This window comes from Trachinotus anak, unplaced genomic scaffold (genome assembly GCF_046630095.1).
Source record: "Trachinotus anak isolate AG129_WGS33_773 ecotype Australia unplaced genomic scaffold, CSIRO_AGI_Tana_v1 ptg000008l, whole genome shotgun sequence".
NCBI classification, from domain to species: Eukaryota; Metazoa; Chordata; class Actinopteri; order Carangiformes; family Carangidae; genus Trachinotus; species Trachinotus anak.
The window spans coordinates 14380230-14399558 of record NW_027273859.1 but is presented as its reverse complement, the minus strand read 5'-3'; the positions used below and the strand labels follow the sequence as shown (position 1 = coordinate 14399558).

General features: G+C 39.8%; 1 protein-coding gene across 1 annotated transcript; it reads left to right on the top strand.

Moving 5' to 3' along the window:
* Nucleotides 1-1506: 1506 nt before the first annotated feature.
* Nucleotides 1507-19235, top strand: LOC139624063 (apoptosis-inducing factor 3). The gene is made up of 20 exons (XM_071482843.1): nucleotides 1507-1672; nucleotides 5579-5788; nucleotides 9356-9569; nucleotides 10377-10486; nucleotides 10585-10694; nucleotides 10798-10842; nucleotides 10929-11025; nucleotides 11191-11303; nucleotides 12341-12427; nucleotides 12592-12683; nucleotides 12778-12908; nucleotides 13909-14024; nucleotides 14281-14352; nucleotides 14984-15047; nucleotides 15178-15254; nucleotides 15338-15455; nucleotides 15575-15673; nucleotides 15884-15959; nucleotides 16149-16253; nucleotides 17900-19235. Exons 2-20 carry the CDS (start codon nucleotides 5758-5760, stop codon nucleotides 17940-17942), a joined length of 1800 nt encoding a protein of 599 aa, XP_071338944.1. The 5' UTR covers nucleotides 1507-1672; nucleotides 5579-5757; the 3' UTR covers nucleotides 17943-19235.
* Nucleotides 19236-19329: the final 94 nt, after the last annotated feature.

The window sequence follows — 19329 nt, the reverse complement described above, 5'->3', positions numbered from 1 at the left end:
ATTGTGTTGATTAGAACTGATATGAAACATTTATGTCACTTTTTTCTGATGCCACAACAGAATAAATCCCTTAGATTAGTTTGTGTCATATCAAGCTGGTTGTTAACAGTCAGCTTGAATCTCCCCTAATAGCCTCTGACATTAATATTTTGGCAGGCTGTTGATTGTGTTATTTTAGTCTGTGATGACATTCACTTCTCTCGCCTCTCTTAATCTGGGTTTTTGGATGCTGCGGCCCTCTCTGGCCCCTGCAGAGGAGAGCCCCCCTGTAATTCAATTAAACTGAGTGATGTAAGGAGGCCTTCTCCACACACTGGGAGAGTCCGATCAGTCATCTCGTGGTACATGTGCTCGCCGCCCACCCTGGCATCCACTCAAACATGCTTTTACATGTGCTCGAACACACGCAGAGAGCAACACAAACATACTGACACTGGAGCACATGTGCACGTGTCGGCTGTCAGTACACTGTAGAAACCCAATTACTCAGTGTGGTTAGTGGAAATCTCTTGTAGCTGCTAAATCTCAATTGATTTGATATGTTTTTTTTTTCATTTGGAGACTTTAGCATTCTGAAAACAGTGCAAAGGTTTTTCGATGCTGCATCCTAATCATCATCCTGTGTCAATGCTGTCATCATTTCCATAGAAATGAGATCTGAGATTATAAGGTGAATGACCTCTTCCCAGCACTTATTTAAAGGGGAAGCACAGTTGCTCCCACAGTGGGAGCATAAGGAATGGAAATATCTTGGGAGCTCATTTCTATAATACTCAGTATACCTTTTTAATCCTGCTCCACCCTACCCCCTGACTGAAACTGGGATTTACTGCACCAACCGCTCTTTCACTCACTCCCTCTGCTGCACACACTGAAAAAAGTGCAGGGCGCACATAACAGGAAGAGCTGTCTCAGTGTTAACAGCATGTAACTGTCTGCAGAGTATTCTTCAGTGTCTCCTAGGGCTCAGTTTAAACGCTATAAATGTCACACTGCTGAGTTTTAACCATAGCTGATACTCCTGCAGCAGCACAGGCATGCGGCACAATGCATGCACAGTAAGCAGGCAGTGTGATAAGTGGGCAGTCAGACCAGCCAGTGCAGTGGGGAGAGCAGCAAGGCTTTGATCAGGCTTGACTGGCAGGTCAGGTCTTTGACATCTGAAGGGGAGGCTCTGGCAGAGAGAGAGAGAGAGAGAGAGAGAGAGAGGTGGGGGAGGGAGGGGTAGGAGGACGAGAGCAGAGCTCGGTGAGGATTCATGCTGTGTTAGCATCCCCTCAGCAACTCCATCAATACTGCACACAGCTGAGAAACTGGCAAACGTCCCCAGTGCTGCATTTGCAGGCTCGGCCAGCGAAAGTGAGCAACTCCCACGACCAAGTCTGCTGCTGGGGGGGGGGTGAGGGGCTCTGCGAGGGGCACACACACACACACACACACACACACACACACACTCACACTCCAGAGCCTCTGCTGCATCAAGAGGCAGAAGAGGAGAGCGGAGGAGGGTACAGAGGGACACGCAGACTGGGAATACTCCAGCGGGCAGAGCCGAGAGAGAGGGACCGGACTGTGAGGAGACTCCTGTGCTAATATGCTTCCGTGTCCCGCAGGGGAAGCTGAGCACCGGGGAGTTTGATAGGATCTCAGTGCACCTGCTCCATGCTCACTGGTAAGATGATTTATTCTTTTTACAGTCAGGGAAATGTTCTGATGTTTTATTACTTTTTTTTTTTTTTTTTTTGAACGCGGTGTGTTTTGGTGATGCTGACTTATTTCCCCAAGAGGATTTTGCCTGCACTGTGGTCACATCCAGCACTTGAAAGGAAGTTGCCTCAGGTACCAGCGCTCCCCCCTGGAGAGCCGTGTGCTGTGCTGCAGTATATCAACTGAAATCACAGAAAAGACAGAGCCACGGGGCAGGACAGGCTGTAATTCCTGCATAAATCCTGATCAGTTCTGCCACATAATTAAGAAACAGGACCCGATCAACACTCTTATACGGAGCTGGCCAAGTTTTTAACAGTCAGTATACACCAATAACTCATTAAAATGCTGAATTTTTTTTTTTTTTAAATGTCTCACAGCACTCCTCAATTTTTATTCTTTGCTATTGGTTTTGACAGCAACTGTGTGTGTATTTGTTGTTGTTGTTGTTGTGTGTGTGTCTGTGTGTGTGCATACTGAGAAACTGGTCAATAGCAGAACTGTTGTATGGAAGCACAGCTCCTCTGTAGGGGGGTACACCCCTCTGTAAACCACAACTCCAGTTTTCCATGACATCATGGAGAGGTTATCGCTCAAAGTAGCAGCAAAGTGTCCTGACACAAGTCAGCAGTGCCATTGTTAACCAGCTTCAGCTTCACAGACAAATACTACTTGATGCATTTGAGCAACTCAGATTTAAGCTGCTTGATGAACACTGTTGTGTTAATCAGTAAACAAGTGCTGTGTGATGGTATAATCTTTGTTGTCCACAGCCACGTGGCATCTACAGTATATATTATTCTATTCCACACTTTTCCTTTTGAAGCTAAACTAAACTCTGATAATAACATAAAACACGGTTTACGTGTCAGATATTATATTCCATCCTTTTTTCTGATTGTTGATAACTGAAATACGCTCAACCTACACGCTGTTTGGAGCCACACGGAGCAGCTGACACGTCTCCCAGTTTTTTCCTCTTAACAAGGAAGCCGCCACTTTCTTTCAACCACAAACAAACAAATATGAAAGACTTCGCACAGTCTTGGTCAAGAATGATGTGAGTGAATTTGTTCACAATTACTGTGTCACACACGCTAGAGCTTCTTAATGGGGGCTGTGGTAAGTGTAATCCACTCCTTTTTTCTTTCATGGTGTAAGACATGTAGGAGATGGAGTAAACAGAAGTCAATCAAAAGCTTTTTTGCATTTCAGGGACCATCTTGGTGGCCAGTTTGGCAAACATCTGACTTCAAATATTGCTTGGGACATTTAATGTCCCTCCTGTCCCCTTCCACAATCAAAATAAAAAATGTAGAAATGCCAAAAAAAAAAAAAAAAATCAAAGATTAAAACAGTTTCACCCGCTTGTCCATTACATTGAATGTTTCCATAAGGCAACAGTAAACAAGCCTGGTAAGAGGGCACTTTTGGTTTACACAATCTGGGGATGATTCCATGGGCTTATCTCGTATTTCACAAACCAGGACAACTGAGTGAAGGAAGGAGGTGTGGTCAGATACTCAGGGTTGTGAGCACTTGTCTTTTATCAGCTGAGGATCAGAGAGTCCTAATCATTAACTACAGGTTTGCATACCCACCAAGCAAGTGTCTGAATTAAAACAGAGGTCACCAATGTGGATTGTAAGGAGGTGATTGAGCCACCGAACCAGCAGCTCCTCTTCAGCCCAGGTGCTGCTGCCTGTCCGCGACCTCTGTAGTGTCCACTGAATGTACTTTATGAGGATGTTGCAGCATCTGCTCCTCTGCTGCTGCTGCTGCTGCTGTTTATTGACGGGGAACACTTTTGTTTCTGGCTGTGAGGAGTATGCGGTAGAGAGATCTACTGCTGTGAGAGGATCATGTAGAGCAATAAAATCGATGCTTGCGCTCGTAGAAAGGAGAAGTTTTGTTTAAGGTTTGGGACCAACCAGGAGCTGCATTTTGCTAATTCTCCCCTCTCCCCAGCATTCCAGTAACAGGTATTACATTTGTAGGGGAGTGAGTGAAACTGACAGCTTGTTTGCAGGCAGGATTATCAGCACTGCTTGGGGACAGGCCCAACAGTGAGAAAGCGGGATCTGCGTCATATGTTGTGAGGACCAAATCTGCTTAACCTACTTTAGTTTTGCACAAAATATCTTGGACTTGCTGGAGCTCTTTGCGATCCAATTCGTTATTCATCAAATTTTCAGTGGTGTCGAATAATTAAAGGGACAACACATGAGAGCGAGGCAAAACTCTTCATGATCCCCCACCGCCCCTCTGAGCAGAAAGTGATTTAACATGTTGCTCTCTGTGTTTAGCCAAACACACAACATCAAAGGCTCTGGTGTGCGAGCATGGCTGTTTACCAAGTGCTTGGCACAGAGAGTTGGATGAATAATGCAGGAATACAGCCCAAAAAGAGGCTTTTCTATTTGTGGGTGATGCTCAATTTGTTAAATCTGACAAGATATAGCAGCCAGAAAATTATGACTGGCTTTTTTGACTGTATTTTGGCTTTATATTAGTTTCTGCAACAACTTGTTCAGTTTTATATGTCACAAACAAAAAAGTCTGAGTTTATTCCAGTGGCTCCCAACCCACAGGTCACATCCCCCAAAAGGGTCATAAGATACTCTACATATCTTTGCTATTTTTTGTTTAATATTATATGACTTTACCTCTTTGGGAAGTAAAGTGAGGAAGTCACAAAAAAGGTTGAGAATCACTGATTATCATTTCTTTTAAAAACCTTTTTAACCTAATCTGCAAAGTCTCTAGTAACAATAGCTGTCAAATAAATGTAGTGGATTAAAAAGTTCTGTATTTTCCTTTGAAAGTAAGTATAAAGTAACATAAAATAAGTATTTTTAAGTGCATGTATCTCAAAATTGTATTTGTACATGAGTAATTCTATGTAGTTACATTCACTTACGCCAAACAAATGCACAGTTTAGATACAAAATCTCAGCCGCATGATTGTGACCAGTCAAAGAAGATCTTTCCATTTCTCATTTGTTCTCAGGAACTTTTTCTTAGCAGCGCTCTCCTTTCAACACTGCACACTTTTTTTTTCTGAAGTTCAAGGACACTAAGATGTGCTCAGAATATCAAGCAGTTCTTTTGGTTGTACCTCAAAAGGATAATTTGGTGATGGATTGCACCACGTTGAGTGTTACACCTGCCATCCTGTGTCTGCTCAGATTCATAGCAGCCAGTGCTCTGTGTGTAACTACCTACTGTATGAGTGGGTGAAATACCAGAGCTGGCAGAAATGTGAGGGCAACGTGGCAACAAAACAAGGGGGATTTTGAACCTCAAGGGGCCCCTGCTTCCCTTTAAAGTGCAGTGTGACGAGAAAGTTAATAGGTGTCGGAGTGCTGTTAATATTTAACGGTTTCCCATGCAATATGCATGAACAAAGGTAACAATGTGTGTGGAAATGTTCCTAATTAACACAACTGCTTCCTTTTTACAAGCATCGATATGTTGCACAGACACACATACACACACGCACACACACACACAGAAAATGATTTGAATAGCTTTCCCCAGCACTTGAAGTTTGTGTGCTTCTGACACTTTAGAGCAACACCGGGCAGTTTTTTGTGATAAATAACACAAACACAATCAGTGTTCATAAATCAGGACCATAAAAACAGACAGAGGCCATTTTAAACTGAATGCAGCCAAAAAGCAAACATTTCATAGCAGCATTTCACACAACATAGCAACATTTTCACCTCTCATATCATGACAACACGACTCATCCTATCATCAGACTTTACACTCAGTTTAAGCAGTGAGTCACAGCAGTGTGTGTGTGTGTGTGTGTGTGTGTCTGTTTGTGTTGTTGTTGACAATGTCGTTCCCTCTGTCCATGCAGATTATGTGGAGGAGCTGACGTGTGCGATGGCCAGCTTGGACCTGCAGGCTCTCATACACACAGTCCTGTGTTGTCGTTACCTCCCAACGAAGCAACCCGGCCCGGGGATCTGACCGCGCCTCCCCTCCCTCTCCCCCCTCCCTCCCTCACCCTGGGTGTCCCTCAATCCTGGGCCCACCATGGGAGGATGCTTCTCCAAACCCAAACCAGGTAACCAAGATGTTTTCCTATGCCCCCTCTGTCTCTCTCTCTCTCCTTCACCCTGGTTAATTTAGTCTGGAAGAAAATCTGCACCGAACAAGCTCCATAACAGCTTGTGAAGGTGAGGATAAACAGGCATGCTCTCACTCTGATGCACCGTAATACAACAAACTGTAATGTTAAATTCTTGTTATGGAAGTGGATTGCATATTATTGTACAGGTGTTCATGTAATTTTGTCCACTCCGTACATGTTTTCTTGCTGTTAGTATTTCCAGTACTGGAACAAATGATGGACAATGTGGTTGAAACAATTCTCACAGTGTTTCCTCTTATATATATATATATATATATATATATATATTTATATATATATATATATGCAATACATCACAGAATGTAAATGTAAATGTCTGCCAAGCCACTTAAAAATACTGAAAGTGATGTTTACAGCAATTTGTCTCTGTGCTATGCCTTACACAGGACTGTCATTTTCATATTCATAACACAAGACACCTCATTTACTCCTTTTGTTCATCTTGCTCAGAAACATTGATTCAGACAACAGACATTGGCAGAACAATAACATGATAACATTATATGATCACATTATGATTCCCCTGAAAGTCAGTAAATGATAACATTGAATTATCGCCCAGTCCATCATTTGCAGCATCGTGTGCAGGTCAGATTTTTGGGGGATTTTTTTTTTTACGAGCAGTGAACCTGGACAGAAGTGTTAACTGTTTGTAGATGACAGTTTAAGTCTGATGAACAGTGTGTTTTCTTACAAATCCTCCCTGCTGTTGGTGTGTTCTAAAGAAAGGTTTCATACACTGACACAGCAGTCCATGTAGTTGTAGTAAAGATGAGGTACAGAAAAATATAGGTCTGATGCAGTTCTAATAGAACTATTGATCGACGTGTGATACCCTCTGTCGCTGAAGACATATGTTGTCTGTGTGGAGGCCAGTTATGCTTTTTTTGTGGTGAGAACTAACGTGTGTTTTAAAATATATATTTCAGGACAGTTTGTTCAGTTTGACTCATGTTCAAAGCTACCTACTGCCTCCAAATCCTGTTATACATGTCCTCTCAGCCTCCTCTGTTTGCAGTATAGTGTTATGTGTAGGAGGAATTTTAATGCTCTCTGTGGTATCTTTGGTCAAGAGGATTACATGCTGGGAAGTGAATATCAAATTTTGACACTGTGTGTCTATCCATTTCAGTGGTAGCATGGCTGGGAGCTATCATGCTTGATGTAGTCTTGCAGGTGATAATCATGCACTGTGCCGCTCCATGATCATCTTTAGTGACACACAAAAGCTTTGAGATGAAATCGACAGTTCAGTGCATCACGTGGAGGTGAAGTGAGAAAGATGAGGGTCTAGATGTGTGATGCAAACGAGGCTGCTGCCTGTCAGCCCTATGAGGACCAAGTGCCTGTCACAGTGCGACCTCCGGCTACTAACAATCTGTAACAAATCAAACTTGACAGGAATATCTATTAAAATGTTCTTTCACAGTGGGAAAGACAGTTCTTCTTTACATCTTATAGATTCACGCAAGGAATCTGTGCATAGGCATGAATTCTGAAGTAAATTGTGTTGCTGAAAAAGCTGCTTCGAGGAGAGGAGGGGAAGCTTTTTTGGTTTCCCATACATGTGCTTTACCATGACATGGTAAAGCAGCTGCTGTCTACAGAGCTAATGCAGTCTTGACTAATTAGAAAATAAAGCAAACTTTATTTGAAATTGTAATAAATCAAACACCTTATGATTTATGGTTCATTGTGGTGTGAGGAGAGACCTTATGAATGTTCAAAATCAATTCACAAACCAGATTGTCGAATGTAAAACATATACACACCTTCCAAAATGTTTATGTCAATAGTTTTCTATAACCAAACAAAAGAAGAGATGTGGTGGCACTGACTATAGGCTCATTCTTACAGTGAGTCATTTTGTAATTTTTCCAGGTACAGCTTATGATTATGTCAACAGGGGAGGACATGGCAGTCACCAACCCAGGGCTGAAGTCTCTTATAGGTTTGAATCATAGTCTTAAAGAATTAAATTAAAAACATAATGTTCATATTTTTAACTCCATAAAAATATAAACGCACCCTGCTCATGAAGTATAAATGTAGATAACTCCCCCTGAACATACAGTAAATATATAGTTACTATATTGATTTAAGTGTAAGTGGGAGTAAATCGGCACCGTGCCAGGCTCTACGAGGGAGAGAGAGCTTGTAGACGTGGCGCTTTGCCCTCTTCATTTCCATTACAATGTGAACATGTGTAGAAAGCTGAGGAATACTCCAAAAGTATACATAAGGATCATGTGATCAAGTAAATAAAAACTCTGTGTTATAGCTCTTAACACTGAAAAGATCAAAATCAAAAGCATAACAAGAAATGTTTGGGTTCTGAGCCTGATCAATTTTTAGTGCAGACCAAATGGAGCGTCAGTGTGGTGATGGCCCGTTTACTGTGGCAGTGTCTAGAGATTCTCTTCAGCTGTGGAAAGCTTTCTCTTTCTTTTCTCCTGCAATTGCCCTCACTATTATGATTTTCCATTGATTTTAATTAAGACTTGCTCAGCAGGAGAAAATTCCAGCCAGATTACTGTGTAAGAACCGGATGATCAGCACATTTTTCCAGCCCAACAGATAAAGCCTGCTGCAGTGGAGTTACACAACCATTTTCTTAAAGTTCAGAAACATAAACCCAACAGCAGCGCATCACATATCATCAAAGAAAACTGGATATGTACCAGAAGACAGATTAATATACTCCTCTTAGTTATAGTCTGTTTTCTTAACTGTCTCTGCAGGAAAGCAGTACTTACATGGATTTTTTGTGTTAACGTTGGTTTCTTTAACAGAAATCTCATTATTCATGGATATTAAGACTGTGTTTAAAGGCATTATTATCCTGTCAAAATCATATTTTCCAACTCAGTAAGTTAATTTAGGTAAAGACAGAATGTGAAATTTGTTTAAAATTTTTTGGCAAAATATTGGAGTAGCTGTCTCTATTTTTGTGTATTTTCGGCACCATAAAACTAGAATATGAACAGCAACAATATTAAAATATGTCTGGCACTGCTCTGCACAGGACCGATTTGATTGATTTCCTGCTGTTAGAAGACAGTTGAGGTGGATTTTTAATCGTATTTAGAAAATCTGTATTAATATTGAATGTTAAGCAGTTGATTGATAGCTGTAATCACTAGAACAAAACAAAACAAAACAAAATAAAAAAGGAAATGTAAATAAGATATTGCACTTAGACAGTTCCCCCTTTTCACGCCACCTGCTCTCATTTGTTTCAGTTGTGGAGTTGTCAGACTCAATTTGTGCCAAAGGTGTAGACGTTTCTGTCTTCACTGAAAGGCAAATTATTCTCTACAGAATAACAGAGACTGATCAAATACAATCCACTGGTGATTGGTAGCAAATATTACTTCAACAAATTTCTATTTGAAAGCTTTAGATCCTCATTGTGACTTATTTGTGTTCAGATGTGCATCTTCAGACATTTTCTAAGTGAAACGTGTCTGTGTTGTGCAGTTGAAGTTAAAGTGGAACTCTCTCTCCTGGAAAAAGAAAAAGAGGTGGACGGGCTGTCACCTAATGGTAAAGCAAGTCCCTTTGCTGACTGCAGACCTAATGGGGCCCTGGGACACGGCTCTGATGACGACTCCACGCCACTCCCCCCCTACCACAAACCACGGGACTACGTGGAGGCCTCGGTCTGTCATGTTAAAGATCTGGAAAATGGACAGTAAGAATATAAAAAATTAAACTTTGCTTTTTTTCTTAATACACCAAGAGCACACACTCTCATGCACACATGCATGCAGGTAAATGAACAGTTGTGTATCATTATGATGCGCATCATTATTTCAAGATGATCAAATGAAAAACATATTTGAGAGAAATGAGGCTCGAGAACCCAGAGGGACTCATATCTTAAAGGAACCGTTCACACAAAAATACAATAAAAAATGACAGTAGCTCATTCATTCAGTGAACACACTCAGTAATGTCAATATCTAGGTACAAATTTCTTGTGTTAGCTAACAGTAGCTAACATTAGCCATGGTAAGCTACTGGTCATACCAGACCAAGTAAGGCTGTGGCAGCTAAACCTCTCAGTGTATTAAATTGAGTAAAGGTGAGTTTTATTCCGAATGAATTCAACTTTTAATTTGTAAGAGGAAGATTATGTCATTTTCTTCTGTCACGTTTTTCATTTAGTCTTATTTTAATGGTCTCTTTTGTTTAATAACAAACTTTTTTGGTGTTCACCCAGAATACATGATTTACTTTCACAACTGTCATTTTAGTGTTTTTGGGTGAACTGTTCCTTTAAGTTATTCGACTCATTGTTACTACTGGAGCGTAGCCTAGATAGATAGATGCACCTGCTGAATTGCAGATGGTAAGTTCTGGTCCTGATAAATGAGTGACATTTTTCCTCAAGGTTGTTTTTCCCTGTCAAAATGACCTTTGTGTGTTTCTTTGACGGTTTTAATAGAAACACACCTATGAACGTACAGACACCTCTTTGTTTTTCTGGGATTGACAGGATGCGAGAGGTTGACTTGGGAAGTGGCAGAGCTTTGTTGATCAAAGAGCACGGGGAGTTCTCAGCCATGGGCCACAAGTGTCCACACTATGGAGCACCCCTGGTCAAAGGTGAGTGATATGTTGTCAGTAATGATTTGAACATTGTTAATATACTTATTAACACACTAGTATACATTTGACAGACTTGTTCATTTCTCTCATTCCAGGTGTGCTGTCAAAAGGACACGTGCGCTGTCCCTGGCACGGTGCGTGTTTCAACATTGCAACAGGGGACATTGAGGACTTCCCTGGTCTGGACAGCCTGCCTATCTTCCAGGTGACCTTCCCTGCTGGTGCTGTCTCTTAACACATTCCCTGCCTTATCATGTCTCTAAGCACCGTCAAAAAGTGTACACATCGCTCATGTCTGTTTGCTCCAGGTCAGAGTTGAAAAGGACAAGGTGATCATTCGTGCAAACAAGCAGGTAACAAGAAAAAGAACGTGGAGAATTTGTGAAGGAAGAAAAAGGGACCAGATGACTGATCTGAGAACTTTTTCAAACATTTCCAGGCTCTTCAGTCACAGAAAAGGTCAAAGCCCATGGCTCGGTGTTCAGCAGTCATTAACTCCAGCACTGGCTTCAGCCACATTCTCATTATTGGCTCAGGTCAGTGTGTTTTTGTCCGCCTTCATTTATTTCCAACAGGGATGCAGTTCTATTTGTTTAATATCTTGCAGTTGACCTTTAATTTCCAGATTGTCCTTTCACTTACTCATTTTCAAAGTCATGTACCTCTTTGTTTTTTTGGGAAACTATGGAACGTGTCTGCAGGTCCAGCAGGTCTGGTGTGTGCAGAGACACTGAGGCAAGAGGGTTTCACCGATCGCATCGTCATGTGCACCATGGACAGACATCCTCCATATGACAGGCCTAAACTGAGTAAGGTTTGTACACAGACCACGACCACTTAAAAGCCGAGACAGAACTGACTTTGCCAAGTGAGTTACATAACAGACTGCAGAGGTGCTGCTCCAGTCGGTGGCGCTAACAGGAGCTCTTTGGGGAACAGCGGCAAAGCTTTGAAGAGAGTAGCTTGTGCAGAAGCAAACAGATATTAGTAGATCAGCGAGAATATGACTTTTGCCATAAAAAGCTTGAAAAAGACTGTTTTGGATTTATTTGACATTATAATCATAGATTATTATTGTTGCTGTTTACAGGTATCTACATGTCAAATGACAGTTAAGTATCATTTGGTTTGTTGTTGGAATCTGAAGGCTGTAATCGTAAAATAAGATTCCCTACTCAAGATAAAGCTGGAAATATCTGACTACAATCTGACTACAATCTCACTACAAGGTACACTTAGTGCCTCCTCTGGAGCTTTCAGTCGTATTAAATGATCTTCCTCAGCAGATGTTCAAATATCTCATTTTTTCTGAGCACTTAAAGGATGCCTCGTCCATGTTTGTTTAAAAATTGAGAAGGAAAGTTCATGCTTGACCTTGAGAACAGCAGTTGACGAAGAAAGGACAGGAGAGGTCGTTTTTTATTTCAGAAGTTTTCATTTTATTTTTTACTCATGTACTCAGTACTAACTTCTACTCCTACTTCAACTATCATTGCTGCTGTTAGTGCTTCTTACTGTTACTACTATTAGTGCATCTCTCTCTATCTCTCTCTCTCTCTCTCTCTCTCTCTCTCCCTCTCTCTCTCCCTTTCTCTCTCAAACCCAACTGGTCGAGGCAGATGGCTGCCCACCCGGAACCCGGTTCTGCCTGAGGTTTCTGCCTCTTAAAGGAAGTTTTTCCTTGCCACTGTCGCCAAGTGCTTGCTCTCGGTGGGAATTGTTGGGTCTCTTTCTCTTCTCTTGACCTCCTCCAATTGGAAAGTGCCTTGAGATAACTTTTGTTGTGATTTGGCGCGATATAAGTAAAACTTGATTTGATGATTTGATTTGATAACTTGGTAACTTGCTCAGTCCCTAGACAGCACAGCAGAGCAGCTGAGACTGCGCTCCATGGACCTCCTGCAGGACCATGACATTGAACTGCTCACAGAGAAAGAGGTGAGAGGTGATAAAGACTGATTAATGATGGTAAATGATGTAAATGGTATGAGCCTATTCAGTTATTTCATCAAATCAAGATTAATGATGACTTTTGTACTTTTTATTCTAAAATTTGAACAAAAATCCAACTTGTATGACTATCTCTGCCATGTTTATTTTAGGCCGTGGCAATAGATGTGAAAACACGATCTGTCACCTTTGAAGATGGCTTGAGGATGGAGTACAGGAAACTCTTTATTGCTACAGGAAGCAAGTAATGAAACACTCTAATTTTGCATGATAATCAAGCAGCAGAGATCATTCATGTATAAACCGACACCTGACTGCTTCCATTTCCTGCCTGAAAGACCCAAACCAATGAACTACAAAGGCAAAGACGTCAGGAACGTGTTTCACCTCAGGACGCCCGAGGATGCTAACAGCATCGCGAGGCTGGCCAACAACAAGAATGCTGTGATTGTGGGAACATCATTTGTTGGTGAGAAAAAGACACATTTGTCCTGATTAAGATAGTGGATGAATTAAGAGAAAAAAAAAAACAGACAGTGAGTGAATGAAGTGTCAGGCCACCACAAACTAGTAGAACAGTGGCTTGGCAGTGATTCTACATATTTCTCAAACTTTTGAAGCAATGTGTACACATTTTTATTATGGTGTTGGAAAGCACCACCCCCATAACTGTTCATGGGAGTTGAGATCTGGGCCTGTATTTATCAAACCTCTAAGAATTACACTTAAGAATGATCTGAAGAGCCTATATAGGATTAAAAAATCATTTGTTGAATGTGAAGAGTAAAACACACAAGTACTCCCACTTAAAGTGTAGTCAGTGAATGCTAAGCATTCACATTCTTAATCACACATATTAACAGTCAGTCAGAGATGAGACGTTTACCTTGAATCTGCTCCACTGCTTAAAAAAAATCTCACATTTTGCTTAAAAAAACATCTGTAATTCAGTTTTTATTTCTGTGAAATCCTTAATATGTCTAGTGGCAACTAAGATGAAATTAACAACAACCTAATATGCAGTTTTTATAATATCAATATAGAGACTGGGATGAAATAAAACAAAAATTGGCTGAAATGGAAACAAAAATAAAACCAAATTCTGCTGCTGGTAGATGAGATGCATCAGACGACCCTTCAAGGATCTACTCTTAGCCACCACAGTTCTCTTAAATTTCTCTTAAATTTGAGCTCCTTTGAAGATTTTGCTTGTGTTCTTAAATTTGCTAATAAGTGAAAGTGACCTATTTTTATTTCTAATTGATTTAATTAAGTGACCACAAAAGCCATCACTTAATTTGCATCATTTTCATTCTCATTAAACTACTGTGTGACCACTGTGTGCTCTGTATGGAAGAATCTGCAAATCTGCATTTGTTTTACTTACCATGTACTTTACTGCTCATTTTTCCTTTTTGCATTTTGTATTGACTGCAAAACACACTGACTGTTTTTTGCTGTGTTGGCAGGTATGGAGGTGGCTGCAGCTCTAACTGACAAGGCCCACTCGGTCTCTGTCATCGGGATCGAGTCAGTCCCCTTTAAAAAAGCTCTCGGGGAGAAAGTAGGGAAAGCCATAATGAAGGTACGTACACACTCCAGGGAAATCAAGCTTTACAGAACATGAAACACCTCTACAATATTATCATCAGCACTCTTCCTGAGAGGAAAAAAAACCTACTAGTTAAAATGCAAATCGTGTTTTTCTGGTCGATACTGCAGCAGCCACAAAGGAGAGTGTAAATCTTCTCATTAGCAGTGATTGATCATGCAGACACATGGAAATTCAGCTGTTTTCAACTGTTTTCATGTGTTTACTGTTCTGTGTTTCGTCTTTGCAGCTGTTTGAAGGAAACAGGGTGAAGTTCTACATGTTGAACGAGGTGTCAGAGATGATTGGCCATCATGGACAGGTATTCAGAAAGTGAGAGAAACAGCATGACATGATGCTCAGAAGCACTATCCTCTCCTGTTTAATATACGATGAAGATGAGGCAGATAAGAAACAAGAGTATTCTCCACAATTAAAGCCATTTGAAATGTGTTCCAACTTTCCCTGAAAATTTGGTTTCAAAATATTTCTCTATAATATTAAATAACCACATGTGCAGCTTAACTTAGATTTTAAAAAGAAACATCCCATATTTTATTTTTAATAAGAGTTTAAGAGACAAAAAGACTCAGATTTGATTCACAGTGATGGCGAAAGAAGGAAACAACAACTCAAATTTATTCAAAGATTTTATTCAGATGCTTCAAAACTCTGAGGCTGTGGTTGAAATCATTGCCCAATACTACATAGTGCACTAGACACTAGCTTATTCTATGGTGAGTCTCCACCATTTTAATGGATCCTTAGTAAACTTAGTAAATTAAGGACAAAAATACAAAGACAGAAATTTCTAATGTAAAATGACCTAAACAGTGAATTGTGTGTTTATTGTTTGCAGGACTGTGTTGCTCGTAGTACGTAGCAGATAGAAAAGCCTCCATCTCTATCTTGTGCTTATCAGCTCACATAGTTTTGTTTTTCCTGTTACACAGCTGAAAGAGGTGGTACTGAAGAGTGGGAAAGTCCTGCGAGCAGACGTGTGTGTCATCGGAGCAGGTGATGTCAAACATGTGTCCTCATTATCTGCAGTAAAGTATAATTACAGCAGGTGATGAAACTCCCCATTGGACGACTTTCAATTTAGGGTTCCATGTTTAACTTCCTTCATGTGTCTCCTCTTCCACAGGAAGTGTTCCTGCAACAGGCTTCCTGAAGCAGAGTGGTCTCCACATGGACTCCAAGGGCTTCATCACTGTCAACAAGGTATTCTGCAAAGTGTTCTGCATGACAAAAATCTCCAATTGATCCCAAATTTGTTAATTGTTGTCCATTAAACTTTCTCCCAGATGATGCAGACAAATGTTGACGGGGTCTTTGCTGGAGGAGATGTGGTGATGTTTCCTTTCCCACCACGCAACAACAAGAAGGTGAACATCCCTCACTGGCAAATGGCTCATGTTCACGGTGAGTGTGTTACAGCTAGATCCTGATTGTATTTCTACTGCATATCTAAGGCTATCATACTTCACTGTGGTGATGATGTACATGCTTAAAGACAAACATGTTTTCAACCCTACTGACAGGAAGGGTGGCGGCTCTCAGCATGATGGGCAGAGCCGCTGAGATCAAAACTGTGCCTTACTTCTGGTCAGCCATGTTTGGGAAGACCATACGCTATGCAGGTAGGTAGGCCTGTGTTTAGTTTTAAGAGTCTTTGCTACTATCGGTGTCATGAGGCACACATGCTGCAGGAGAAATATCAGAGGTTGAAAAGTGGCTGAAGTGCTTAGAGAAATGTTGCTACTACACTGCCATCTAGTTGTACAACTAAGTATAAAGACCCAAACCAAGAATTGAGCCTGAATTGGATTATTCTCTTTCTACCTGTGAAGGTTATGGTGATGGATTTGATGATGTCATTATACAAGGAGATCTGGATGAACTCAGATTTGTAGCGTTTTATACCAGGTAAGGTTTATTTACTGTTGATTCTTTATTTATTTTTCACAATATGATATATTATTTAAAATAAAGACACATTTGGTCCTAATACTTTATTGTCTAACTGTATTTATGAACTAATTGTAATCTGTTCTTGTGAGTGTTCATCTAGTTTAATGATAGTTTCTCATTGTTTCTTCCATGGCCTGGCTATAGGAGTGAGGAGGTGGTTGCTGTTGCCAGCATGAACTATGATCCTATTGTATCCCGAGTGGCAGAGGTCTTAGGATCCGGAAAGACGATTAAGAAACGAGATGTTGAGTAAGTCTGCTTCCAAGACTTAAATCTGGTCATGGTTACAATAGCTGTTATGTTCTTTAGGTTTCTCAGGTTTTTACTGTGAAGAAAAACCTGACAAATGTTATCACTTTGACAGAAAACATGACGAGTTGTGGAGCTTGTGACTTTAATCACATGGAAAGTATTATACAAACCTAACACTTAAGATTCCTGTCAAGCAATAACAGCTGTTGCTTTTTGCAGGCTTAACTAATATGGTAACACTTTATTTTGTGGCTAACAATTTCCCACTAATTTCTGTAAATATTTCTTGGAGAAATAAAACATGTAATGTAGTACTAATTACAGGAAAAACACACTAATTTATTGTTTTTAAGCAAGAACCAAAAAAACTATATAGTAATTATATAGTTATGTAGCGCTTTATAATCATATATTAATTTTTATAGGAATTGCTGGTAACGCCTCACTTTAACTCCTCAACTGAGCATTTGTAAGCATATGTACATAAACACATAGTAGTTTATAACACACTGTAAAGTAGTTCCGAGCAGATATTGAAAAAACATTTTTTTAATTTTAACTTTTATGAAAATCCTCAAGAGGTATATAAACAGTAGATTGATGATAAATAACAACAACATGCTGTAATCATAATTAATTATATTTGATTACACATATATTATTAAATATTTGATCATCATTCACATTTGATCATCATTGACAGGCAGGATTAAAATTGTTCATAACTGTTGAGCTTCAAGGTTCATTCTTGACTTTGGAAAAAGCAGTTTGACAAAAATAAATAAATACAATTCTTAACTCAAAGGCTTCTTACTTAATTTTGTCAGATGTTTCCAGCTGCAGTACTTAAATGAATAAATAAATAACAAATAAAAATGATTAGTATTTATATCATAATAATATAATAGACATAATCATAGTACATACTTCTTTCATAAAATACCAGTAAATAAAAAACATTAAATCTAATACATTTATAATTCAAATGTCATGTTCCTATAAGATACTAAGACAATAGTGTAAATATCACATTGTCATTCAATATCTATGGATACACCAGTCATGAATTATAGCTGTTGACAGATACATTCGTAAGAATTTAAAGTGTCCTTATATCTGCTGATGCCTACATGACAGTGAGTGGTGGTGTGTTAGAAACCACTTTTTTAAATTGTTGATATACTGATACTAATAAATGTTAGTGTTAAAGCTGTTAAAATAAAGTGTTGTCTTCTCAATATTCCTTGAATTACTTGCACACAGACACATTTTAAGTGTTTGCATGTTCACACTCACTTGGCTGTTAATACATCATCAAGTTATTACAGAACCACTGGACTTGTAATATAATGTGTTACGACATTGTAATGTTGCTGTTGTTGGATACATTTCTGTTTGTTGTGTCATTGTGTTGTTGGTCTAATTTGACTGTAGTGTTCTTCATGTCTTCCATTTCTTTCATTTCTAATAATGCAAACCAAAAAAATCGAAGGATGTTAGCACGACTTGGCAAGTACGGAAAAACATGAGCTTCTCCTCTTTTCTATTTCACTCAAACTGACCCCCCACTTGTGGGGGGTTGTCACTAATCGACTTGATAACGTACATGTGTATGTTTCTCAGGGCTGTTTTTTGTGTTGCAGGACTGGAGACATTTCTTGGTTGATTGACAAAGGCTCTCAATGACTTCACATCTGAAGGTCCCAAAGGACACACACAAAGTCCACTGGACACCTCAATATGGACACTTATGGTGCTGAGACACTGAGCAGCTATCCCGGTCCGGACATACACACTCTCTCCCTCCCTCTCTCTCTCTCTCTTGCTCTCCCTCTCACACACACACACTGGGAACAGGACTGTGTCTGTTTGAGACACACTTCCCTGAGGACAACAATGAAACTTGCTTTTGTTCCTGAGAGACACTTTAACGTGACAAATGGAGCCATACACGGTCTGAATACCCTGAATCACTGTGTTGGCAGGTCTTTTATGATCATGTTGTGTCATATTTCACAACAAAGCAATACTGGTTTCAGCCTCAGTGCTGCTGCAAGATGTATCTACCTGTACACTTTGTTTATATGAAGCCAGGGACGGGCATTGGCATTTTTTTGTACAAATAACATTGTATATAGCTATAATCCTGAATGCACTGTAACAAAATAAGAACATACAATTTGAACTGAATTTTTCTAAGTTTTAAATAACAGATTTGGTTGTATGCTTGCATACAGACCTTAAATCTGCATTGTATAACTTTACGATAACAGGAGTTAAAAAATAAGCCCCAAAACAGAGATATTTCAATGTAGATGCATCAGCAAACAAGCTTAAATCTGCAACAAGAAAAAACAGCATAATCACCTCAGCAAAACCCTGAATGCAGCTTTAACTGACTCACTAACACACAAACACACACACATGCAGCTTTAATTTGTGATGAATTAGTGTCTAGGATTACAACATACCTCTTATTATAGGTTGCCTTGCTGGTAGATTGCACAAATGAAATTCTAATCTTACACTGATTATACACTAGTGCTTGCACAATAGATTTGTGTATTTTCTAACAAACAGATATCACTCCTTTAGACAAATCCAATAGTAGCTTAAGGTTATTTTTGATTGTTATCACCTCGATAGGGACATTACTTGTTACTAACTCAGGGAACTGAGGTTTGTGGCCTGGGCTTACTGGAGTTACTGGTCCTTTTGCAAGCAGAAATGAATTTGTTGCTTTAATATATATTTTCCCAGTTATTGTAATTTCACTGGTTCTTTCATTTTCATTCAGAAATGCTTGTAATGTGCTTTTGGGATATAAAGTGGATGCTTGATTACATCCCGGTGTGCTGATGATCCCGAACTACTTGAGCCCTGACACAGCGTTTTAAAAAGCATTGTTCTTCCTACTGAGACGCCTGGAATGGCATTTTTATAACTAAAACTTTGAAATAAAAAGTCTTCCAACAATGACCACTCACTGCTGTATAAATCTCCATGTAACTTCATCTGTTGTTTCTGTGTGCATTTTTGACTTCATTAACCAGGAAAAGAAAAAATTAGTCAC